The sequence below is a fragment of the Neolamprologus brichardi genome, chromosome 7, assembly GCF_056152115.1.
Source record: "Neolamprologus brichardi isolate AB-2024 chromosome 7, ASM5615211v1, whole genome shotgun sequence".
NCBI classification, from domain to species: domain Eukaryota; kingdom Metazoa; phylum Chordata; class Actinopteri; order Cichliformes; family Cichlidae; genus Neolamprologus; species Neolamprologus brichardi.
Genome location: NC_142110.1, coordinates 17,022,406 through 17,048,422, shown reverse-complemented (window position 1 = coordinate 17,048,422; position 26,017 = coordinate 17,022,406). Strand labels below are relative to the sequence as shown.

The 26,017-nt window shown below is 41.2% G+C and overlaps 2 protein-coding genes across 5 annotated transcripts; both read left to right on the top strand.

The window, feature by feature from the left end:
* Positions 1 to 17: 17 nt before the first annotated feature.
* LOC102786225 (uncharacterized protein C3orf20-like) lies at positions 18 to 7,740 on the top strand. Of its 3 annotated transcripts, XM_006782579.3 has the most exons (17): positions 18 to 426; positions 507 to 598; positions 718 to 1,145; positions 1,467 to 1,505; positions 1,607 to 1,706; positions 2,533 to 2,739; positions 2,875 to 3,024; positions 3,174 to 3,288; positions 4,076 to 4,201; positions 4,276 to 4,350; positions 4,561 to 4,732; positions 5,014 to 5,233; positions 5,957 to 6,037; positions 6,126 to 6,483; positions 6,608 to 6,724; positions 7,277 to 7,419; positions 7,578 to 7,740. In XM_006782579.3, the coding sequence occupies exons 1-17, from the start codon at positions 370 to 372 to the stop codon at positions 7,678 to 7,680; spliced, it is 2,583 nt and encodes an 860-aa protein (XP_006782642.2). In that variant the 5' UTR covers positions 18 to 369; the 3' UTR covers positions 7,681 to 7,740. The 3 variants fall into 3 exon arrangements, with proteins under 3 accessions (XP_006782642.2, XP_006782643.2, XP_087699354.1); XM_006782580.3 differs by lacking the exon at positions 4,276 to 4,350; XM_087843228.1 differs by having other exon boundaries at positions 7,277 to 7,588.
* Positions 7,741 to 8,717: 977 nt separating this feature from the next.
* LOC102779406 (FYVE, RhoGEF and PH domain-containing protein 6-like) lies at positions 8,718 to 24,221 on the top strand. Of its 2 annotated transcripts, XM_087844380.1 has the most exons (20): positions 8,718 to 8,777; positions 9,420 to 11,274; positions 14,289 to 14,427; positions 14,685 to 14,752; positions 16,023 to 16,053; positions 17,640 to 17,791; positions 18,262 to 18,418; positions 18,528 to 18,615; positions 19,149 to 19,199; positions 19,331 to 19,389; positions 19,481 to 19,552; positions 20,260 to 20,328; positions 20,630 to 20,713; positions 20,815 to 20,894; positions 21,063 to 21,165; positions 21,287 to 21,433; positions 21,528 to 21,716; positions 23,026 to 23,154; positions 23,247 to 23,386; positions 23,490 to 24,221. In XM_087844380.1, the coding sequence occupies exons 1-20, from the start codon at positions 8,765 to 8,767 to the stop codon at positions 23,524 to 23,526; spliced, it is 3,663 nt and encodes a 1,220-aa protein (XP_087700506.1). In that variant the 5' UTR covers positions 8,718 to 8,764; the 3' UTR covers positions 23,527 to 24,221. The 2 variants fall into 2 exon arrangements, with proteins under 2 accessions (XP_087700506.1, XP_087700505.1); XM_087844379.1 differs by lacking the exon at positions 8,718 to 8,777 and having other exon boundaries at positions 9,341 to 11,274.
* Positions 24,222 to 26,017: the final 1,796 nt, after the last annotated feature.

The following is a 26,017-nucleotide window of genomic DNA, read 5'->3' as shown; positions in this document are numbered from 1 at the left end:
AGCGGCTGAGTTTCAGGTTACCTGGCAGCCCAGCGCACACCTGACTGCTGCAGCTCCTCAGTATCAACCTGCGCGCCCTTTCTTTCTCTTTGTGTGTCCACATTGCCAAACGCTCGACACCTTATCTGTTATTGAGAGTAACGTACTGTTGTTTGCACTGTCACAGATTCAATTTGATGCCCAGAGTCGATCATTAACGTGCGTAACGCGAGAAGTGCGTATCCAAGCAACAAGGCGAGAACATGAACGGAGAGGGGGGTATTTGCTGGAGTGAAATGTTGATCTTGAAGCACTTTTTGTCAGCTAGGTTACTTTTGCTTTGCTGCAAAGAGATACAGTGTGGGGGGATTTCTCCCTTTGTAACGGGAAATGAGTTCTTCTGGTGGAACAGAAGGCAGACGGGGGCCCTTTTATTTCTTTGATCAGGTGAGGTGAGGATGCGTTTTGCTGACTGTGTAGTTTAAAAGAAAGAGCACAACTTTTACCGTCCACTTGCCTCTCTGCAGCCAGCAGGACGAAATCGAGTTAAAGGAGAGCGAGGAAACATTTTACATTGTGTGATAAATGGAGGAGCACAATTCGAGGGCAGGATACGAAGGTAGGCTAATTAGAGGCTTGCACATTCTGACAGAGATGATCTGCTGTGAGAGCATCCGAAAAAGAAGGAGGAGAAGGAAACGTGGTTTACTGTAAATAAACTGTCTTATTTTCTCATAGTAATCTAGAGGAGAACGGGGGAAGGAAGGAAGAAGGCGATAAACCTGGCACATCGTCAGCTTTAACCCTGAACGGTTCGATCGAGGCATACAAGCAAGCAGCGCCTCAGTTATTAAATGAATTGGCTCGCCTGCTTTGGCAGCATAGGTGGGCTGATGAGAGGCGTCTTCCTCACGGGGTTGTAAATATTCTGAACTGCTCCTGGCACGATCTGACTGCAGGGGCGCTGCCTTCAAGTCCCAAACTGACTGACAAGCTACCGAAGTCTGTGGGCTCCCCGAAGCTGCGGCAACCTCCCCGCCAAGTGTCAGCCAGCGGCCGGGAGGAAACGGCAGAGGAGAACCCGTGCGCAGGAAGTGCTGGTTTCACAGGGAGAAAGTCGCGAGTCAAACTAAACCCACATGTGTGCGAGCAAAGATGCAGTAGAGGTAAAAGAAATAATTTCAGGCACATTTCTGTGACAAGGGAAGATAACATACCAGGAAGGTATCCATCTAATCCCCCCCACCCCCCATTGGACCTTTCCAACAGCCCATACTTGTTCAGTCTTCTTCTTTTGTGAGGCATGTAGAAACTGAGATGTAGCTCTTGTTTTGTTTTTTTTGTTGTTTGTTTGTTTTGTTTGTTTTCTTTTTGCAGTTTCTCTGAGCATTGCACACTCTGAGTTTGGGGTTAATTTACGTGAAATTGTTTGGAAATTGTATTATAATCCTTCTAAGACTAAGTTTCACATTCTCGCTCTTAAACAGCTCGCAGCTCCACAGCAGCCACTCCCTCCATCTCATCCAGTAAGTGTAAACATGCAGGTATGACATGCAGCTGCAGCACTGCGTAGATGACTCTGTCACTGCCTCTGTTGCCTCCGCCGTGTCGTGTGTTTTGTGTGCAGGTTTGATCGCTCAGCCTAATCAGGCCTCCAGTGATGTGCCTAACAGGATCAGTTTGTATCAGTGGGTGGTGGAGAGACTGCAGGGAGCAAAAAATCCAGAGTGAGTTGTCAGCGTGTGTTTCTGCATTAATAGCATTTGCATTTCCAAATGATCAGATCATGTTGGTCAGCGGATGAAATGCAGATGATGAATCCATTTTGATTGAATTTCAGGCTATTGATAAATATTTTACATTTGGTCATCAGTTACTGAAATCCTTATCTGGTTAAAGCAATATAATCCAGTACTTTCACATGCATTGTTTAATATACATTAAGGTCCACAGGCTTTTAGACAGTGACACACTTATTTGTAATTTTGCCTCTGTACACAACACAGGGGATCTGAAATCAAACAGTCAATATGTGGTTGAAGTGCTGACTTTTAGTTTTATTTCAAAGGGTTTGACAAAGATTTCACAAACTGTTTGGAAACAATGGACATTTTTATACAGTCTACCATTGTCAGACGCTCAAAGGTAATTAGACAATTGACTGGCAGTAGTTTGATGGTCAAATTAGGTCGATTCCCTCTTTATCTCATGACTAATTGGGCAGATAAAAGATCTGGAGTTGATTTCAAATGATGCAATTGCATTTGATAGTTTTTCATTTAAATATTCAATATGAGGTCCAAAGAAAGGTCAGTAAAAACGAAGGCCATCAGAAGATGGGGGGAAAAAACAAACCTATCAGAGACAGAGCAAAAACTTTTGGAGTAGCAAAATCAACAAATATAACAACACCAAAAGATGACGGCTTATTTCCATGGTTCATAAAAAACCTTCACAACAACTAACCCAGCCAAGAACACTCACACAAAAACGACAAAAGTCACATTTGTCCAAAAACTTTTACACTTAACCGTACTTTTTTTTTTAACGTAGAAAACTGCCAACAACTGAGCTGGATCCAAACGAAAAGCTTATCCTCCGTCACTATGGGGATACGAAGGCTAACGTGACACGCAGGAGAAGAAAGGACCACCCTTCCTCTTTAGTCAACGGGATGCCACAGATACCAGAAGTGAAACAGCAGGATCCTGCCCGGCAAAAACTGCACTACAGGATCAACGATGGCTCCTCATTCATATAGTATCATCTTTTTCTCATCATGTTTATTCATAAAGATTTCAATTTTAATGAGTGTCCAGAATTAAAGGCGGATTTGGGCATATGGAAAATGTGTCACTGCTGCTGACCTTATGACCCGTAATTGTGGCCCCTCAGTTACCCATCTGGTTGCATGGCAGTGTGCCAGAGTCACTCAGGCCTGCCCTGCGGAGGCTTCTATACCAATGTGTTCACTGACAGCAAGTTTCCCACCATCCTCGCGACTATTACAGCATTTGGGCGCGGGGCCGTCACGCATCCTCTCAGGTGAGTGCATGCCAGGTGACTTCCATTCTTTTCATATATTTTTTTCTTACTGAAAAATATGAAGTAACATGTAAAAATACACGTATAACAAAATTCTGTTGCACACGCTTCGCCTGTTTGTTTTAAATCTTTTGTAACTGTTAATGCAGCTCGGCCGTCACAGCACTGTGGGACCAGAACGGTGGATTCGTGTGCGATATTTACGGAAACAAAAGGAAGGAGTGGAGTTGGAAGACATATCACAGGGAAAAGATTGCAATACAGGTGGGGTCTACGAATTAATCTCCTCTCGATGTTGTTGTTGCTATTCTCTCATCAATAAACTGAAAAATTTGGAGCAAAAGTAGCCAGAGACACACAGGAGGAACTGGCAGTACCGAATAAGCTAATCACAATAGTTAAGGACTGCACTGCCACAGTGTGTACTTATATTTCTGGGGAGGCAGCTGATTGATTTTTTTAATTGAATTTCAATGAAATAATAAAATCACTTTATGCAGCACTCTTCATATTGTTCATGCAAGAATGTTTTTACAGCTGAAAAACCTTTAAAAAATTACTAAGTTGAAAATAAATATGAATATTACATTTTTTAGCAAACTATCTAAATGATTTTTGGTCCCTGTGGTTTTTGCCTTTGGAATTACATATGCTAAATCATATGTAATGGTACTATAACCACAAGAGACTTGGAAAAAATCATAAAAATATGATGGGGGAGTTTTGTTGTCAATGTTATACATCAGGGTTCAGGATATATAATCCACTCTCATGCACCTCAGCTCACTTTGTAGGGTTTCAGTGGGGTTTGCGGTTACCATGTAGCTACGGTGTAGATTTCCTACTGAAGCATAAATCTCAGCAACACTAATTGTCTTTGACAGGACGCAGAGATTCATATTTCATTGTCTGCGGGGTTTGTTTTTGCTTTAGATTGGATCGTTTCAGGCGACGCAGACAGGAGAACTTGCTAACTCTTTATGCCACTTTGCTGTTCTTTAGGGTTTTCATTTTCTAATAACCGATAAAAGTGTTTGCTTGTCTCCTGCAGATTTCTGATCACGTGTCTGTGAGTCTGTTCAGCGGTACGTCTGCAGTGCTAACCTTCAGGTGTGAAAATGAAACTGCCCAGCTTCCGCTTTCTGCTCTGCCTCACCTTAATCAGCCAAAGGAAACAGTAAGATTACATTGTTTTTCACCTTGATATTGAGGAAGCTAAAATATTTCTCTGTAATATCAGTTCTGCATTAGCAGCCTTATTTGAAGACTCAGGAAACGTTTATCTCTGATGCTGCTCAAGACCTCCTGTATCCCCCACTGACACACGTAAGACACTTTTAATGATCAGATGATTGTGTCTGAGTGGAAAAGTGACACTGAGTGAATCAAACAGCTGATTAGATAAAGAGGAGCAGTTAGCTTTAATAGCCACCAGTGCGTTTGTGCACAAATAGCCGGTGGTTACTGTGTATAGAGCAGCTAGCTAAATGCTTTACATAACATAATCTACCATGCGCACATAATGTTGTGTGGCAGAAGTCGGTGTGCTCTCGGGATGCTCTCCAGATGGTGAGAGAAGGGAAGAGGCAGGAGGAGTCGTCAGCACACTGGAAAAGAGGAGGTCATCCTAGTGGGACACTGATGAGGCTTCAGCAAAGAGTACACAAAACCGTGGAAGATTGGTTGGACTGTTATCGTGTGGCTGTCGGTACTTACACGCTCACAGCTTCCAAACATAGCCTCTCTAGCTTCTCTGACATTCACCCTGTTCTTCCCACATGTGTTAAAACTGCAACAGCTGGTTGTAACATCAAGAAAACCTGACCTGGTCGGAGCTGCTTGGAATAGTTCAATGAAGCAAAAAGTTACAGGATCACTTCATCCTGCAAACTCGACATTATTGAATAGTTCCATGAGGATCTTGTTCACGGTCATCTGTGCAACTCTGTATCTGTGTGCATTTCTGAGCGACCTCTTCCTCTCCTTCAGGTATCAAGTGTCCTGGCTCAAAGCGGATGCCAGATGCCCCACCGAGGACCAGGCCGAGAAAAGAGGCACAGTCAGCTGCTCTGCCCTCTGTGAAGCTACCTGAACGAGTAAATGCTAACCCTGTCCAGCCGGAGGATAGCAGAGATGAGTTTCGGGAGCTTCACGGACACCTGTCGCCATCAGCCGAAAGAGCGCCGGACTTTCCCGTTGTGCTGCCTAGGTGCACGCTAAAGCCATTTCCACACACAAACTCCGAACAATGTTATGTTAGGAGGATCAGGTCAGGACATTTTCTGACATTTTCAGGAGATTTTGCTCTTCAGTCGATTTCCAAAACTGCTAGAAACAGGACACATGGCACCCGATGGTGCTCTGTAAATTCACTGGGCAAATACCTTCGCTACTCTCACAGAGATGAAATTAAACATTACACAGTCTTCACCCTGATGATGTAGCAGTTTGAAAAACATTTAATGAGTTGGACATTTTCCTCCTGACATACAGCTCCACTGGGCGACATTTAGAAGGGCTCAGTGCTCCAGTGGATGTGTGAAAATGATGTGACATACAGCGGTATCTGGATGTTTACTCTACTCTGGATAACTTAACCAAGTAAACACACTAAAGAGAATTTATATATATTATTTATTTATCCAGGTAAAAGTCTCATTGAGATTTTAAAATATGTATTTTTAATGATGGACTTAGCCGAGAGGCCAGCGGGGACAAAAATGACTCCGCTGTTTTACAGTGTATGGATTACCTGCTCAACCAGCGAGTTAGAACGGCACCTGCTTTAGTTATTCTTGAGCTGCAGTAACAGAAACACATTGCGGAGCAGTTTCAGTGCTTCACTTGTGCTACACTTGCACTAGATCTTTGCTGCATTATTGAAAGGCACACTAAAGCACAGTTTAACTTTTTTTGACCTGTTTGTTGTCAGGACACCTAAAAAGCCTTTAAAGAAGGAACGTGGATTCACGCAGCTAGGACCTCTTCGGATTTACGGGAGCATCAAACCAGAGTAAGACCAGACGCTCTAGTTTGATGAAAAAAGTCAATTGCTACATGTTTTACTAGCCTTATAAAACATCAGATTCCCTGTCTCCCAGGTCAGTTTTTCTTCCAAATAATCCCGAATTGCAGATGTCCGCCGTCACCCACCTTCCTGCGGTGGCACCGTTCCCCCCCTCTGTCCCCCTCACAGTGTGCCCGGATCTACTCAGAGCGGCACTGCTGGGGGAAGGGCAGCGGAGGAGCTGCTGCTGCAGCACTAAACTAATGCCGGTAGTGACAGACCTGGAGTATGATGCTCTCATTATGGGCCAGCCTCCACAGAGTCAACAGATCCTTGTTGTGTGTGTAACTTGTCCACGTCAGCCTGTCGACACGCACGCAACGCCCGGCCAGGACTCGCTGGAGTATCTTTACAGGAGGAAGAACAAACACAGAACATCGCCTTGCACTCAGGTGTGAATCTAGGCAAAATAAGAGTTATGTTAGTGATACTGAGGCACATTTTCAAGGATAAAAACAGTGTTGCTTAGAGCCAGTCGGATTCAGTAACAGGTTGATTTTTTTTCTTAAAATCCAGTGTCAGATGGACTCTTTTCGTGTGGTGAGGTATGAAATAGAAATGGAGAATCCCTGCTACGAATCCAAGAACATCCTGCTGCGCCAGCGACACAGAGCTGCTCCCGGCACGGTCCTGGTCAGTAAACCTACTGCAGACTTGTCCAAAAGCTGCATGCTATGCAAAGTGCACGCCTTCATGGTCCCCACTGGGTGGCAGCAAGAAGCACCGCTCCACTACTTACCCTGATGTCCAAACATTCGTGTAAAAGTATTAAAAGTACTAAAAGTAGGAAATACAAAAGGGAGCTCTAATGACAACTGCTTCAGTGACGTTTGCTAACGTCCTTCACTCTGTAAATCAAACATAAAGGTCTGAGTTATAGTCACATGACACACTGTCACCACTTAAATAATGTAGGTCAGCAGGCCCTACTCAGAAACTCTGAAAGCACATACATACAAATAACAGGATGTGGTGTCGCATCAACGCCAATCTGTGTTGAAATCTAAAGCTTAAAAATAACCTCATGATGTATGACCTTTGTTGTGAAATGTTTTTGTAAACCACTTCTCTGCAGAAAACATTTTTACATGTGGGGAGGGTAAAAATAACTGCAGTGGGGGACTGCAGAGGCGTTTTCTTCCACTTTCAGACGTGTAAAGTACTTTTTATATGCTTATGTGATAGATGTATATCAGAGGGAAGCTACTGTTCATGGGCTACATATGCAGTGATCACAGCTTCTCAGCCAGGGTCCTTGAAAAGCAAATCTCCAGAAGCAGAAGAGACTACAGATTAGGTCTGATTCTCCCGTCAGACTACAAGTTCAGGTATTACTCCACAATCCCCTCTGATTTGATGTCCTGTAAGCCAATGAATCAAACCGGTTACTGCATACTGGAACACATCACCACAGAACCACAAATAACAGAAGTTGGCTTTCTAAAGCTGAACACTTTACTGGTGTTCTTCCAATCTTTGCACACAGTGATTCTGTGAACGCTCCTGCGGCTGCAGACACAGCACTAACCCGAGGCGACGACATCACACCGAGTCCTTCACAGAAAAGGGAAACGGCGAAGGCAATGTAAAATTGTCATCAACATTTACGTGAAATTCGGACGGATTTCTCTGTGGAATAAAAAAATGAAACTGAAACATAACATGACGCTTGAGTCCTTATTTATCTTATCAATTAAGTCTTCACTTTCACTTCTTTAAGATATGTAACTCCTCTGCAGGGACGGGAATCACACTGCATCATTCCAGCAACAGACCAAAACGCCCTCCCTTCCCTTGTCTTGTCACACACTCGATATTCCTCCATGAAAACATGGATCAGGGGCAAGAGATCTGCCACAAGTTCCTGGATTCAGTGAGTTTCGACTTGGCCAAATAAACATGGCAAAAAGCAACAACTAATCCATTATTTATATTCAATCCTTCATATTATTCACCAAGTCAAGCTGTCAGTCATCTGACTTTCTTTGTAACTTCCTGTAAAAAACAAACAAAACTAAATGCAGAATCAACCTGCTGACACAAGGAAGGAACTGATGGGAAATATATATATATTTTTCAAGTATTTCTTCCTCTGCGTAAAATATGTGTTACAAAGGAGCTGCTGGCTTCCTGGCATAGTTTTGGCTTCTTAGTCATACCATTAATAATAGAAAAGATGATGTAGGAGGAAAAATATGCGTGCATGGCACCTCGAAACATTTCCCGAGCAGTCATGAGCCAGCATTAAATCTTACTACAAGTCAGTGTTTATTGTTTCCGTGTGAAGAAGAGATTTTACAGTGTGACAACTCATAATAATGCCAATTTGTGGAAGATTTGGATGCAAAGATTGACTCTGGCCGTCTGTGGCTCCTGGGGGGCCTCTAGTGGATCGTCCTCGGAAACAAAAAGGAAGCTCGCGGCTATTGGCTGGCTACATATCGCAGAACATCAACAGCCGGTGCGCCTCCAGAGAGAAGAACTTGTTTGCGGCGGAATCACGTGTGCCTCTCGGGTTAAAATCAAAGAAAATGTCGATCATTTGACACATTATGAATCGAAACTTTATCCGGATATGAAGGACTTTTGTCTTCACTGATTTATTTATTTATTTTTAATATAAGGACCGGAAAACAATAAAGAAAGAAAAACAGAAGCGAAGTGAGTGGAGCGATGATGAACTCAGGTAAGTTCCCCGTTCGATGACTTTTCTGGTTTATACGTGAACACGGTGAGCTTATAATGGCTAATCGGGAAATAGTAAATGCTCAGAGAAGATGTACTTCTATACTGTAGTTCAGCATGTTTTCTATTCCTACACAGTGTAAATCTCACCTGTTTAGGTTTAGCCTGCTTGGTATTCATTTAAACAGCATAGCTCTAAATGAAGTTAGATTTGATTATCGCGAGTTTTGTATTGATTTTGTTCGCAGTCAGCAGTTCAAACTGTGTCTTGTTGAACAGGGAAATATTTGAAAACAACGCCTTGAAAACCTGCTTGTCAACAGGGTTGCATTTTACTGCTTCTCCCACTCTTCATCTCCCACCTGCTAATCCCCCACTTTTGCGTGTTGACGCGAGCTATTAGTTGGAGTAATGTGCTGCTACATAGAGGGGCAAACATAAATCATGTGATATTTGAACCCTTGGAGAGGTTGTTTATGATGTATACCGAGGTTAGGATCAGCAGTTAAAGAAAACACAGTAAGTGTTGTAACTTTCGTGGGGTTTTACATTACAGTCATTTAGATGTGGTTTTCCCTGAGAGTCAGAGGAAATAACTTTACCTCAAGTCCCAACTTCATATATTTCATTTCTCTATTCCCAGGCATGCATAAGCCACCTGTGGCCCCTAAACCAAAGCTGCCTTACTACGAAAGTCCACGGCAATCTCCTTTTATCCCCAGAAAAGGTGGCCTCTCGCAACCATCTCCTGGCACGCAGATGAAGGTGAAACCGGCGCTAGCCCCCAAACCCTGCCCCTCTAAATTCAACGCTCCCGTGGAAGAGAGGCAACCTGTCTGGACGAGCCCACGTCAGACATCTGCGTCGGATACCCCCCAGACTGTAGGTCGTCTTGCTTCCCAAAATGGACTGCAGCACGAGAGCAAAAGGCCTGACTGGGATTACGTTGTTCCTATTTGTCTGTGCAGCAGTGACAACTGCACGTGCGTCAATTCTCAATGCACCCGCAATCATAGCAGAGAGAAAATAAACAATGAATACTTCAGAACAACGAATGCCTCTCCCACCCATACTCACTATCAGTCTGTTCAAGACGAACATGCTATTTACCAAAATGTCACTTTAAATACTAATATTTCCCGTCCTAAGGTGGCTTTTCGGCCAACTTCTCCTCACAGAACGCGGGGTGATGAGGCAAATGATGGAATTCTTGACGGTGTACCTGGACAAGTACCAGAGGAAGATGCTCTCAGTGTGCCACGACCCAAACTAATCCCAGCTCCCCGTAGGAAGCCCAGTCCTATCCCTGTACCACAGAAACCCAGGCAAGCTGTTCAGGACCATAAGGAAAAGGTGGAGAAGGGGAAGGAAGAGTCTGTAAGCCAAGATGGCAGAGAAATAAACACCAAAAATGTGGCGGTGTCACCAGACAGGAAGGGCACATCGTCACTGTCTGTCAGTGCACCTGAAAGTGAAAAGAAACTGCCAGCTTTTCCGTCAGTGAAAACTTGTCCCCCTCCAGCTGCTCCCCCCAAGAAAAAACCTTTTCTGTCTGAGCTCGAAAAAGTACTGAGCTCGGCTCCTCAGGCAATTCCAAAGGACGTGAAAGGGGAACATCTCGATTGGGACCGTGGCACTTATGAGATGGATTTCTCCGCTAAAAAGGATAATAAAAAGATTCAGAGGAAAGCAAAGGGTGATGAGGAGGAAGCTTGTGGCATTTTGCATAGCCAGCCGGCCCTCAGCCAGCCTGTTGCCACAGCGGAGAAAACTGGGATGGGTAAAGTACCTCCAAAGAAGCCCCAGAGAAAGAAGCTGCTGAATCAGAATAAGGGATCCTCTGAGGAGAGAGCAGCAAGGGAGTTTGAAGGACACGGGAAAAAGAAGGAGCTGCCTCTGCCTTCCACTGACATATCAAGCGGTAACCATCCAGCAGCTGAAGTTAATAGGCATTCTCGCTCCAGTGTGAGCAAAGCCAAGTCCTTCTCCGGCGCTGACATCATTCGCTCTAAAAAAGTACAGAAGACAATTTCTTTCCGGAAACAGCCCTTGAAATTATCAAAGAGTAGGTTACCCAGGCAGACTGAAAAAGAAGACCAGTTCCCAGACTACACTCCCGATGATAATGAACTAAGTGTTGACAACGACGAAGACCTGTGGCAGAACTATCCCGAACGTAAATTCTCCGCTCCATTTACTGAGTTCGAGCAAAATGTGGACGGAGAAAATGAAGGAGAAGTTGTCCCATTTGAGGACAGCCCTGTGTATGAGGAGATATTAGACTACGCCAATGTGGAAAATTCAGAGCCATATCCTCAGGACCCCTACTCACAGCCTAAACCATGGCAGAGCTCAGTTTACACTGACCCACAGGGCTTATACTTACACCCTGACTCCTCGGAGAGCTCGGTGTATGATAACGAGGGCATTTATGAGGAGCAGGATCCATATATGTCCCTGGAGAAGGACCACCAACAGACACCAGCACTCTGTGACAGGTAGACCTGATGTACTCGACTACCTCTAAACCTGATTTATTTTTAACAGCATGTTCTTCATTGTGTCCTGAAATTTCTTTTAAACAACCATTCATCTGCAAAATATGTTTCTGATGACAGAGGGCGAAAAGGAAGAGCGCAGAGGGCCTTCGCATTGTTTGTTTTTCTAATTCCTGTCAGGGTAGTTTGACAGGTATGGTGTGCTTGCATAGCCTTGACACACTGACTTAAACTACACAAATCTAAAGTATAAACATGTTGTTATTATTACAGGCAGAGACAATCTTTAGCCTAGAAGGGAAGAATACATACTAGATCAATGCAATCCACATTTCTGTGGTTTAAGAAGCGCTTAGTGTCTTTGTGTTTGCAGCTCTGCGGTTATCTGGTGTTAGGAAGATGCTAAAACTACAGCTGTTTCTCTTCTTAAAGGCTCAGTTCAATAGAGTGGAGGTGATAGAATTAAAGATCTGCTGCTTAAAGAGGAAACCTTTCATCAGAACTCAATATAAGACTTTATTTTTCATTTTACAATGATTATCTATTATCAGTCCATTATCAGGGACTACAACATCTAGTCCTTTTACTGAATAGTTAGATTTGTTTGTTTTCAAACCAAAAACCTACAATCCCAACTATAACTACCTAATTCTAAAAAGTATATATGTTTATAAAACCGTTAGTGATGTATGCATTAGGGGAACAAAAGGAGTTTCTGGGCTTTGTTCACAAATGTGTGGGCGGCGACGGGCTTATGCTTCTCACAAAATTCCCATCAGATTCATGAACCAGTTTTGTTTTGTAGTGACTTAGAATAATCTGCAATCTGCATGCCATGATCAACACTAAGATGTAATGAAGAAAGTGATGATGGTGATGCATTAAGTTAGTACTAAATAAATATGCTAATAAATAAGGGGTGAAAAAATGGAAACAGTAGTGTCAGAGGAAGCAGCCACAAAAACAGCAACACCTTTCAAAACTATTTCAGATAATAGAGCTGATGATTAGTATTTTCCTGGAGATAGTAACTATGGTTTAAAAATCAGTCAAACAATAAAAATAGAAAAGACTTTGCATGAACAGACCAGAACAAAATGAAGGAAGGAGCGTGCAATCTATCAGCCCAAGATTAAAAAAAAAAAAAAAAGCGCTACACTTACTGGAAAAACAAAACAAAAAACATCCTCCAGCATACGCGCGATATTGCCAACCATCATCTTATCATTCATTGATAAGAAGTACCTGACCAGGATAAGATGTACTTAAATAATCATAGTAGCTGGAACATTTGTTCCAAATGTGTCATGTGTGAAGGACGAGTTTTGTTTGGTCTTTGTATTGGTTTGTTAAACTACTATATGTTGAGTCACTGTCTACTCTTGCTCCCATTTTCTTAACATTTAATTAAATTTTTGTCCTCTGTCATTAATTTAATTCTATTAGTGTTTTATTTTTTATTTTGGAAAACTGTAAATAATGGCTAATGAAAGTGTTACCGTGGCACGGTGTTGTGCTGGACAGCACTGTCGTCTCATAAAAAGAAGCTCCTGGGTTTGATCCACGGGCTGGCCGCTCTTTCTGTGTGGAGTTTTCATTTCCTCTCCAGGTACTCCACCTTCCTGCCAGAGTCCAAAGACGTGATCTTAGGCTATTTAGTGATTCTAAACTGGCCATAGATGTGAATGTGACTGTAAATGGCTTTCTTGCAATATTTTAGCGACTTGTCCAAACAATTGCCGTCTCCCCTCCACCTTCAATCCTAAATTGAATCAGTGGAAAATGGATGGGTGAAATATTTTTGATCATCAACATTATTAGTGGTAGTTGTAGTAAAGTTTTAAGATGTGCTTTCTAAGACCTCCAGGCCTTTATTATTTGTTCCTGAACATGTTCTAACTTTCTTTGCAGATTATGAACAAATTCAGCTGAGAAAATGTCACAGATTTGTGCATTAAATCCGTTTATGTACAGATTTGTGTTTGCACTGTTAGATATTGCGCCGTTTCTGCAGATCTACATACATTCATCATAAGAAGCAGATCAGTGCTAAATAGAAACGTTTTTACTTTTTTGCACCTTTGTTGAACTGACCCTTTTTTTTTCTTTTCTGTTTTTTTTTTAAAAAATGTTTGAATTTGCGTCTTCATTGGCTCCAGTTTTTAGTTTATTATTTTTTCCTGTGTGTATATTCCCTGAAGTAATCTTTGTAGTAATCCTGTTAGTAGGCAAAGAATTTCACATATCTGGTTTTGAATGAGCAGTTTTGCAGAAGTCAGCTGGATAACAGGATTACAGTTTGTGTAACTGTACACGCTGCCTCCAACAGCTTAGCATGTCGCAGCGCTTTGGTTCAAACACTCACATGTTAGAAACACGTTGGCTCATAGCAGAGACGGCTCACTGCGAAGTACTACAGCTGTTGTAAAGGGGGCACAGACCCTTAGCTTTGTCTGGTTTCTTTCTTTGAAAGTTTTGTTCAGGGAGGTGCCTTCTGAGAATCCTCGGGGAATTGTGGCATTTTAGACATGCGGCGCATCTTTGGCACAATTTCCTGTTAGCTGTTCATGTGAAGTCCTGTTAAAACTGCTGACAATGACGATGCCTTATTTCTGAGTTCTGTGAGCAGATGTAAAAAGATGCAGTAGGAGTAGGCTTGTGATTGTATTGATAATTAGATTGAACATTTAAAGGTGTCAAGTCCTCCCTTTCCTGTGTGCATTTCTATGACTTTTAATAATAAATGCTCCCGTATAAGAAATTCTTGGGATTAAATGCTGAGGAGTTTTTTTTTTTTTTAATATCAGAAATCTTGCTCATTCTTCTGAAATTCCCTTCCTCTCGCTCGTGTGCCATGTGTATTTTAAAGGTCTGTCAGCGCCTTTCAAATGCAGAATGAATGCCTTCAGGTAGTTCTGTGTCAAGACTACCTGCCCTGTTTGTGTTTGTCGGTCCCTGTTTTGCTCTTTGACTAACACGTGTTTCTGACTTTTTTTTAAAAAATTTTTTTACAGAAGCTCCTTTGAAAAAGACGTTGTTCTTGAGGTGCCGTTTGATGATGACTTTATCCAGACCACCTCAGAAGACGAAGGCGAGAATGACAGCAGCTCTGACTCAAGTAAAGGTGACCCTGAGCAGCCAGAAGAGAAAACGGTGAGGAGCAGATGCTGTTAGATCCTGACAGGGTTTGCTCATTGCAGGAATTTCAAGGATGCAGGCAACTTAGTCCTGCAGGGGAGAACACGCCTTCCTTTAATAAGAAAAGAAAAGAAAAAAAAAAAAACATTTATAGCATCATCCTCATGCTGTTTCTAATAGATTAACATGTTATTATTGCATCTTGTACGTGTGCTACATTTACTGTACTGTTTTATTCAAACTGTACTGTTTTTATTGATTGTCTTCATCAGACGGCGAGTGAAAAGAAGAAAAACAAGATATTCAACATTGCACAAGAAATTATGACCTCTGAGAGTGTGTGAGTGTCCTTTTTTTCCCTCGTTTACATTTCTTGAACTCCACGTGTGCACATAGTCTAGGATAATTTTGCCCAGATTTTGGGATGTCTGTCTCTCAGGTTTTTGTGGGTTTTTGTAGATTAAAAGTTTCTCTTGGTGTTTGCAACATTAACTTACACACTGGGGGGAAAAGACTGGAGAAAAAGCCATTTAACTAAACATTTAATTGTTAAGAAGTGCAATTTCAACAGTACGTCTCAGTTTTTCTACATGAAATATTAAAGAAAAAGTTCTAGTAGCTCATCATCCAGACCATCTGGTGTGTGTCTTGTATTGTTTAACTATATTATATGTTGGAATTAGTCGGACCTGCCTTGCAAGACTGCAGTTGGTCCCGAATGCTGCAGCTCGCCTTCTGATGCAAACTAAAAGATGTGAACGTATTTCCCGGTGCTTGCCTCTTTCCACTGGCTCTCTTTTCACTTCAGAACTGATTTTAAAATGTTATTGTTGATTATAAAGCCCTGAATGGACAGGCTCCTGGGTATTTGTCTGACCTCTTGCAGCCTTATGCGCCCTCTAGATGTCTTAGAACAAATGATCTTTTGCTTTTAGCCATACCAAGGTCTAGGCTGGTTCACAGAGGCGTTTGGGGTCGTAGCACCTAAACTGTGGAATAATCTACCCCAACACATCAGACAGGCTCCTACTGTCAATCAATTTAAATCTCATCTAAAAATACATTTGTATTCACTGGCTTTTAATACAGTATGAGAGGTAATTGGTGCTTGGTGCTAATAATAAAAGTTACTTGGTACTAGTTATTTTGTTTTTCTGTACAGCACTTTGGTCAGCGTTGCTGTTGTCATTAAATGTGCTATATATATAAAAAAAAAAAAAAAAAACTACTTTGGTGTAGTATGAATGGCAGTGGGGGAGGTCTTTCTCCATGGGGAAAGCTGTAAAACGTGACAGTACAGTTAAATGATCAAAATCTATGAACTCCTTCACATTTTGCAAAGCCTTCCAGCGGGCCTGATTGGAATCTTTGTCAGGCTGATTCTGGCCCCTGGGCCATATGTTTGACACACTGCTCCACTTGCACGCAACAGATGGTAGAATCTTGCAGGATCTGTGTGTAAGCGCCAGACTGGAAAAAAACAATTTCCATTCGCCTTCATTGTAATGGGTAGACACACATATATGTCAAAACCTCACAAAACATGAGGATGTATTGTTGTATGAAGGCAGCGATTGTGTAACCATTATAACTGTATTTTGTTTTTCCAGGTTTGTTGACGTCCTGAAGCTGCTTCATGTTGTGAGTACTTCCACATGTCACCTTTTAAACAAAAGCAGCCACTGTGTTTGCCATAAAAAGAGCTTTAGGTATATATTTGAGCCGGTGCTGGTCTAGTGTCGGAGCCCACATTCTCCATATGTGTTTGATTTGATCCTCATAGAAGGGCAGAATAGACTTTTCTCCGTCCTTCTGGCAATAAAAGGTTCTTATTGTAACACTACACTTGCTCTGAATGATACACAGTTGCGTTGTTTTAACCTCAAACGGTTCACGCTGTCAGAAAAATGATCTGATTCCTATGCTGTACTTCCCCTGCAATGTTTGCTATGCGACAAGAAGGGAAGAACAATATTTTTTATGTGTCGTCCAACCAGTCTAACCAACTCTTTGCCAACCCACTCTTAGCTCGGTGAAGTAAAGCACTCCCTATCTCTACGAGAATCTCCACGTCTGTTTCTGTTTGTTTGTTGAGTTGCTTTTTCTTGAAAGTTCATCATATCTGCTCAGGAAGAGGAGATGTGATAAATTCAGGAATTGTAGTGTCAAGTGTGAGGAAATTTGATCAGGGCTGGTACGTAAGACGTAGTAGCCTTGAGTGATAAGCGACGACTCCCGTCTATGACTGTATAGCATACACGGGAAGCGCTCGAGTCTCTGTGGATTGCACAGTTGTGAAGAACAGATCAGATGAAGTTCAAAGCAATGTTGAAGTGGCTTTCTGTTTTACCCAGCTCTGTCCGATAGTCAAACAGGCATCAGCACTCACCACAGCATGTGTATTCTATCTGATTGATCTGGTAATGCATATTCTTAGACACTCTCGTTCTCGGGATCTAAATGCAGACAATAAAAGCTACTTTAATTTAGCTGCTTTGTTTGTCTAACCCATGTGTTATAATGGAAACAAGATAACCAAACTGGCCTTTTGCTCAAAACCAACAAGGCTAACATCACACGTTTGTTACTGCTGACTGTCTGCAGCGTAGTTTTTTTTCTTATCTTGTGAAACGTATATGTTTTTAATTTTTTTTCCTGCCACATCCTTCACCATGTGAGCCGCCTCCTACACTGTCAGCTGTTTTTTTTTTTTTGTTTTTTTTTTTAACACAGGAGGAAATCGCACGTTAACCACAGGAGCTCTCTGCTGGGTACATGGTCTGTTGGCAGTTTTATTTGCCATGTGTCTCTATAAACCACCAGAAAGCGAACCATAAATGGTACCCTAAGTGTTTGCTGCTCTTTATTTATTATTTCTTTGGTCCTGATTTATTTTATAAGAATGACAGTGTGTCTTTTGTCCTGTCTTGCCCCCTTAACCCCTAACCGGTCACAGGGGATGGCCGCCTCTCCCTGAGCCTGGTTCTGCCAGAGTTTTCCAGTTAAAAGCGAGTTTTTCCTTCCAACTGCCACCAAGTGCTTCCTCATATGGGGTCATTTTATTTTGGGGGTTTTCTCTGTGTTATTGTAGGGTCTTTACTTTGCAACATAAAGTGCCTTTAGGCAGCTGTTGTGATTTAGCACTATGCAAATAAAACAGAATTTAATTGTCTTTTAAGAATGCACTTAAACCGTGTCCATCTGACCTTTTATCTGTCTATCAACAGGACTTCCGTGATGCAGTGTCTAAAGCCTCTCGCCAGAGTGGGAAGCCTGTGATTGAGGACCGTCTTCTAAACCAGATACTGTACTCCCTCCCACAGCTCTACGAACTCAACCAAAACCTCCTCTCTGAACTGAGACAAAGAATAGCTAAATGGTATAACAAAGTTTTTTAGGTTTTTTTTACTGAGAGCTTTACATGTGCTCTTGTTGCAGATTGGGAGCTAAACCATGCAGTAATAACTGATAGTCTTCAGAGGAAGAGGGATGTTTTTATGTTTTAACTCCATACTAATGCCCACGGTCTTAAATCAAGTCACGATACCTATGTGGTGCTGTTAGTGCCTGTTGAAAGTGTGGTTAGTCGGGTAAAGAGGAACATTGGTGAATTTTTTCTGTTCATGGTCCACAAGGAAGTATTCAAGCTCTGGGTAAGAATATATATTTTCACATGTTTTTGATTATTCATTTACTCTATAGGAGAAAAAATAGATACTATAAAACAAAAGTATGGACCAAAGTATGCCCCCCCCCCCCCCCACCCCCACCCCCACCACCACCACCTAATCACCTAGATGGATCGAGGAACTGACCAGTGCTTTTCTTTTCGCTCGGTTTTGTTTACAGGAACGAGAATCCCCAGGTAGCAGACATTTTCCTGAAACAGGGGCCCTATCTGAAGATGTACTCGACATACATTCGTGAGTTTGACAGGAATGTGGCTCTTCTGGATGAGCAGACTAAGAAGAATCCAGCATTTGGCGCAGTAGTACGGGAATTTGAGGTAAAGGTGCTCAACCTGTTCTGTGTGTAAATGTCTTTGCTCCCTTTTTCAAAAACAAAACAAAAACCATTAAATGTTGATTTGGTTTTGTTCTCTTTTTTTTGTTAAGGCTGGTCCACGCTGCGCCAGCTTGGCTCTGAAGCATTACCTGTTAAAACCTGTACAGAGGATTCCTCAGTATCAGCTGCTACTCACAGGTAAACCTGTAAATAAAGAGTCACTGAAATAGATCTTTATGTTTCTTATTTACTACTTAAAGGTGAGTTTAACTTAAGTACAAACTCAGCTCACTGTTGTAGTTTTGGACTCCTAAACTGTACACGTTGGCGCAGCCTTTGATGTCTCATCTCAGGCATCATGCTGCCCTCTGGTGCTTATTACGAAAATCTTTTGTGCTCCTTCTTGACTCCTTGTATAATAAGGCTTTTGAAGTGCAGTCCGAATCAGATTTGGTGACGTAACATAAGCTTCAACAAGAGTGAGCTTGTGGATTCACGAGTCTGGTTAATCGGTCAGTGCCAACATACGATGAATGTTTCCCACGTCACTCTTGTATAGCTACGTTACGTAAACACCTGAAGACCTTTTCATCCAGGATTTAAGTTCTAAATCATTCCAGGAATTGGCTATAGAGACTGAGCCCTTAACACCCATTTGCGTACTTATTGATCGCTTGTTGTGGTTACACTGTTGATAGCAAAACTTAAATGTTTTTTTTATTTTGTTTTAGATTATCTAAAAAACCTGCCTGAAGATGCAGACGACTACAAAGACACAGAAGGTAACGACATAACCTTTATTTTTTTATTAATTTCTTTAAATCTGCAGATCCGTAAATATTCTTGATGGTGTTAGTGGAATGGAAATATTTCTTGTCATGTGTGTGACAATTACAAATTTGTGTCCATTCAGCTGCCCTTGCTATAGTGAAAGAGGTGGCCAGTCATGCAAATGACTTCATGAAACAAGGGGTGAGAGCAAAGTAGAAATTTCATGATAAGCAATCACATGGTAAATCCCTAATACACGTTACTTACACATTCCACTCGTTTTTTTTCTCAGGATATCTTCCAGAGTTTGATCCGTGTCCAGTGCCTTCTGATTGGCAACCATGAGATTGTCCAGCCTGGTCGGGTGAGGTCATAAAGCTTTTGTAAGAATTAGTACACAGGCACAGGCAATGTCAATGTAGGAAAAGCAAAGGTTGTGCTAACACGGATGATGTCTCTCTGATTCTAATGTCCCAGTGAGCCATCACGCTTTTCCAGCATGAAGGACCCTGGGAAAAACTGAAGCAGCTAAACTGGTTTCCCGTTAGGCGATACATACTGTACTCAAGCAGGTGTAACCACCAGAGTCTGGTTTATTTGACTATGCTTGGGCATATTTAACTGAGTTGTTCCACTTGGTTAGAAAGTGGGAACGCAATGTTTTCTCAGTTGAGATTAACAATATGTTTAGCAAGTGTTTCCTGGGCTGACGTAGGCAGCGTTAACGTAGCATGTTATTTATTGATGGCCGAAACTGAAGCTCCCACACAAGCACTGGGAGACCATGAAAACAGCACACAGGAGTGTGCCTGAGACCAGGATGTTCTTGCTAACCACTGAGCCACCATGCTGCCACGTGATTATTAAGGCGGGCTGCTAATATTGACCTTCTCTAGGCCATCAATTGGAGAAAATAATGAACTTCAAGCTCTGCAAAGTACTTTTCTTCACAAGTTGCAAGAACAAGTTCTGGATAAAGAAAAGGCTAATTTTTGCTAATTTACACTTTTGTGATTTCTCTCTCCCTCCCCCCCCCCCCCCCCCTTTTTTTTTTTTTTTTTTTTCCCCCAGATATACCTTAAAGAGGGGATCTTGATGAAACTGTCCAGGAAAGTCATGCAGCCCAGAATGTTCTTCCTGGTATAGTCGATATTTCCTTTTATGCTTTCATAACCAAATCACAATCGAACAGCAGTGTTTCTGTCATTGTCCTCCACTCATGGTTCCCTTTTTGGTAAAACATGTGGTCATACATTCTGTTGAGCTGATATAAGGAACTTGGATTGATTAATAGATTTAGCTTCCATGGTGCTCAGATGTCTTTCCACATTTGTTTGATATTTTTCCCACATTTTTATGATCTCATTAATCTTATTACTGGTGTATTTGAGACTCGATGGTCATGACAGAATGAAAATGTTTCATGTCATTTTCCATTTAGTTTAACGACATGTTGCTGTGCACCAAACCCATTCAGTCAGGCCAGTACATGTTCAAAAACACGCTGCCCCTCAGAGGAATGAAGGTGAGAACTCGTTCTTATTCTGTTTGTCAAATTTCACATTTTCTCACATCGCGAGATCATTTTTATCCTGGCATCACGGCTCACAGTGAAAATAATTACAGGTTAGCAAACCGAGTCAAGAGGCCTATCAGAACGAGTTGAACATCGTGAGCGTGGAGCGCTCTTTCATTCTCTCCGCGAGGTAATGATCAGAAATGAAAGAGGCCTTTGTAATTTAAGATGGTGTTTTGTTGTTGTTATTACATTTTATTTCATTAGTGTATGTTCTTTTTTTTTTTTCTTCTTTTTTTTTGCTTGAATCTATTTTGTTTTTGTTTTTTTACAAACGCTCTGTTTTCTCTTTCTGTAGCTCGGCCAAGGAACAGGACGAATGGCTTGAAGCGATTTCCACAGCGATAAGTGAACACACCAAGAAGACGAGCAGCTTTACCCCTGGCAAGCCTCAAGATGTGGTAAGATCACTTAAAAAAGTACATCTCCAGCTGTTGCAATATGTAAGCAACATTTAACATTGTATGAGCAGCCACTGAAACTCCTGTGTGCCTTCATTTTTTTTGTACCACTCATATTCAGCTGGATGGCACTGATGTTGGCGATGGTGCTCCTTTGGGATCCAAAGCCCCCATATGGATCCCTGACAAGCGGGCCTCCATGTGTATGGTCTGCACCTCCAAGTTCACTCAAACATGGAGGAGACATCATTGCCGTGCGTGCGGAAAGGTGGGGCATCAGTTGTACAACATGCTTACTGTCCAGAATGAGGGAGAGATGGAAAGGCAAAAAAAAGTAAAACTTGTGCTTTATTCTTCCACAGGTTGTGTGCCAATCTTGCTCCTCCAATGAATTCCCTCTCGAATATAAAAAGAACAAGTTTACTCGAGTGTGTGACCAGTGTTTCCAAGTTCTTTTGGAGCAGAAAGGCGAACAGACCCATCAACTTGGAAAAAGAACTGCGTTTACTTTCCACAAAAAGCAGAAGTTGATACCCGCAACCCTCAAAGAGGTAGTTCATATGTCGCCCTCATCTGTATACACTTTCCATTACAACCTCATTACTGAAGTAGTTTATTTATTATTCACAATCGAACAATAGAAAAAAAAATTCCCAGATGTTTAAAATTTTGGACTGCTGGACTTTCAAGAGAGGAATGTTGTCCCATTTTTGTCTGATATAGGATTCTAACTGCTGAACAGTCCTGGGTCTTCTTTAACGTATTTATTGTTTTATGGTGCTTGAAATGTTTTCAGTAGGTTAAAGATCCGGACTGTTGATGTATGCAGTTTAGCATTTTCTTGCTGAAGTATACAAGGTCTTCACTGAAAAAGATGTCATCTGCATGGGACCATATATTGCTTTTAATACCTCTCAGCACTAATAATGGCTTTTCAGATATGCATGTTGCAAATTCCATAAGCTCTTGTGCGACCCCCGTACCATCAGAGATCCAGGCTTTTGTACTGAATGCTGATAAGGCAGGGGTGTCCAACTCCAGACCTCGAGGGCTGGTGTCCTGCAGGTTTTAGATGTGTTCATGATCCAACTCGGCTGATTTAAAATTACCTCCTCAACAAGTTCATAAAACCTGCAGGACACCGGCACTCGAGGCCTGGAGTTGCCTACCCCTGGACTAAGGGAAAGCGGAAAACTGTTCCGTGGACACCACCAGAGGACCAGAAGACCCCTTATTGCAGGGGTGCCCAACTCAAGGCCTCAAGGGCTGGTGTCCTGCAGGTTTTAGATCTCACCCTGGGTCAGCACACCTGAGTCAAATGATTAGTTCATTCCCAGGCCTCTGGAGAACTTCAAGACATGCTGAGGAGGTCATTTAGCCATTTGAATCAGCTGTGTTGGATCAAAGACGCACCTAAAACCTGCAGGACACCGGCACTCGAGGCCTGGAGTTGGACACCCCTACCATAGTCCATTTTAAGTGAGTTTTGGTCCAGAGAAGATAGCAGTGATTCTAGATCATGTTCACATATGGCTTCTTCTTTGCATGATATATTTCTCCAGAATCTCTGAATCTTTTGAAGACTTTATGTATCCAGGTTAATTAGTTGTAGAAAGTCCTTTCCAGCCTTTATTTCCCCCTGTTCCAACTTTTTGAGAAGTTTTGCTGCCATCAAATTTAAAATGAGTTAATATTTTTAATTAAACAGTAAAATTTCTAAACATTTAATGTTTTCAATTCTTGTTATAAAAATTTGGATTTAGAAGATTTGCATTCTGTTTATATTTACATTTTACAGTGTCCCAACTTGGGTTCATATAATGTTCAGAAAACTCATCAGATTGCTTTTACTTTGTAAAGGTGACGGCCAACACAGACGACTCCTCTATGAGTGGGTACCTGCAGGCATCCAAGGTGGCTAAAAAGCATGGGAAGAGGTTATGGTTCGTCATTAAAGACAAGGTCCTGTACAAATACGCAGCAAGTGAGGTAAAGTCTTCTACTTGTATTAATAAAAGCTCAATGTGGCAGTTGGAACAAAGAGAATTAATGCAACGTTTGTTTTTCATTTCTTCATGCAGGACGTGGCAGCTTTGGAGAGTCTGCCCCTGCTGGGATTTGTTGTAAAAGCTGATTCCTCACAGACGTCGCAGTTCAAACTCTACCACAAAAACAAAGTTTACTACATTTTTAAAGCTGACAGCCCAGAAACTACCCAAAAGTACTGTAGAGAGATATGCTATTTATTATTGCATATAGTGACAATATTAATAATATTAACATATTGAAATAATATTAATATTTCTTTTTTCTTTTTTTAACAGATGGATCACGTCTTTTAAAGAGGCTGCTGTGCTTTAATATCTGTTGTGTGAAGCTGCTGGCTGTGCTTGCCTCGGCTGAAAATGTTTTACCTCAGTGCTCCCAGAAATCTGTAAACAGCATCTGGAGTCCCCAGTTTTGTGCGTTTTGTTTTTATTGATTTTATTGTAATTACTGTAACTACTTTTTACATTGTTTTTAGAGCTCTCTTGTGGAGATGGGATTTACCCATTTTTATTTTTGCACAGTCACATGAATCTTTTCCACATGCATTTAAAAAGTTTAGGCTTCAATGTCAGAAATCCATTTTTAGACTTTAATTTTGGGTTATGGTTTTAATGCAATTGTCTAATGTCGTGCTTGGATTGCCATAGCACAAATTTGGTGAAAAAGAGAATTATCCATTAGTTACTATGGACATGGCTGCTGTCATAACATGTGAACACACGTCTATCCAGCAGATTCCTAAATAAATTATGTGGGTATTTCTTGTGGTTTGGGAATGCTTTTTTTCACACTTCATAAGTTACCATAGAGCACGTTCAGAGCAATGTTAAAGCAATGTTCACTTCCTGCTTGGGTAAGAAATGTTTACTTTATATTCTTAGACTGGAGTCTGCAATCTAAAGTCTCAGTGATGTATTGGTGGAGAATTCACTGTTCAAACTGTCCCATAATGGGTTCTGCACTTAAGTCAATCAAATGGCTTCATATGATTATACCCTAAATATATATCTATGTAAATAGAAGTGATTGTAATTAGACTGACAAGAAATAAATTTTTACTGCTCAAATTCTGTCATTGTAATAAATTTTTATTTTCATGTGTTTATTGTTGTTGTATGTATGTTTGCTGAAGTTATTCTTTTCCAACGTTAACGCTATACTTTAAAGTAAAAGTGATTTGGCTGTAAATGCCGCAAATTGACTGTACAGTTTAGTGAATTATATTATATAAGTCCTCATGATGGATCTTAAAGGTTTATACAATCTTTTGCAGATATCTTGAGTCACCCCTCATTTCATTACCAGAATTGTTCTTGAGCCATAGCTCTTCAGGCTTTCAGAAGGTCTTTAAAAGTGTCTTCTTTGGACATGTCTGCTTTTTCATTCATTTTCAGTCCAGTCCTTGTACCTAAATTTTATCTTTACACGCTGTGTTACTAGCAGCCTGTTGCAAAAAGATGTAATTTAACACCGTTTGGCAGGCATAAAAATAGTAGTTTTGCACCAACAAAGCGATTCTCAAAGAGCTACTAGCAACATTCAATTCAATTTTATTTATATAGCGCCAAATCACAACAACAGTCGCCCCAAGGCGCTTCAACATCAGATGGACAGTATCTGAAAGTTATGTCCTTAAGAAATAGGAAAAAATCAAGCAAAGACCTGACACAGCACCTGAGAGATGCATGTGGTCCTTCAACTGATTCATCTACTTTTCATTGAAGCCGCATCAGAAATGGTCTCAGTGGAAGGGTGGCAGGCAAAACGCCATTCTTAAGGGATAGAAACAAGAAAAGGATGAGATATGCCAAAGTACACAAGAACTGGACTTAAAATCAGTCTTATGAGGTGATGACCCCAGATTTTGTTAATGTGTCCAGAAGAGGCCTGGAAAGAGATACAACAGTGAGTGTCTTCAGTCACCTGTAAACATGGTTTGGATTTGGAATTCAGTCAGTTTTATCTAAACTGATGGAATGAATACAAAGAAGCACTGGCAGATTTTGATGTGCCATGAAACATCAAAGCACACAATAGTGTCAGTCATGGATTGGTCTCCCCAGAGCCCAGAGATCAACACTATTGAAGCAGTGTGGGTTCATCCTTTTTTAAAAATAATGTCATTCAAGAATCCTCGAGAACCGTTCCTGAAAATTTCTTTAAGAAATTACAAGAAAGTTTAACTACAGGAGTTCAGGCTGTGTTGGAGAAACACATGATACTGAAAGTCATACTGACTTTTAGTGTCATTAAAATTGTACACACTCTGTTTCTGCCTTATAGACTCTATTTGTAATTATGTTTACATGTGTCAATAAGTTATTGCACCTATTTCCTACTTTGCTAGCAAAATAGGGGCAGCTCATGACATGCACAGCATTGTAAGACCATCCATTACATAAGTTACCAAAGCATAGTTTTAGGATTATTCATTTATCTTTACAATTATAATTCTTCAAGTAATGACAGCAGAGCAAATGGCATCACTTATTTTTATGCTACTGTTATATGGAACTAAATATTATTTATTTATGTCACTTTATTCACTCTCAATTATAATAATATAGAACCAGTAACCAGTCAAGAATATACTGGAAAAGACATGTAATGAGACAATTTAATATTTTATTTATATAGCACCTTTCTAGATAAAAAGATCACAAAGTGTTCTTTTTATCTGCACTTTATGTATCGAAAAGCTGGTTATGTAAAATGAATTTATTTGCACTTAAAAGAGGGCAGTTCGTTTTCTGTCACGGTGTCCCTTTTCAGTATAAAGGTGCAATATTTTCAACATTTGATT

Bases quoted from the DNA above. Each gene is read 5' to 3' on its own strand.
- LOC102786225 (XM_087843228.1), top strand. From the start codon at position 370: ATGAGTTCTTCTGGTGGAACAGAAGGCAGACGGGGGCCCTTTTATTTC. The intron at 427-506 runs GTGAGGTGAGGA...GCCTCTCTGCAG, and splicing joins CCTTTTATTTCTTTGATCAG to CCAGCAGGACGAAATCGAGT. The intron at 2,740-2,874 runs GTATCATCTTTT...GTGGCCCCTCAG, and splicing joins GATGGCTCCTCATTCATATA to TTACCCATCTGGTTGCATGG.
- LOC102779406 (XM_087844379.1), top strand. From the start codon at position 9,341: ATGTGGTTTTCCCTGAGAGTCAGAGGAAATAACTTTACCTCAAGTCCC. The intron at 18,616-19,148 runs GTAAACCTGTAA...ATTTTGTTTTAG, and splicing joins GTATCAGCTGCTACTCACAG to ATTATCTAAAAAACCTGCCT. The intron at 19,200-19,330 runs GTAACGACATAA...GTGTCCATTCAG, and splicing joins CGACTACAAAGACACAGAAG to CTGCCCTTGCTATAGTGAAA.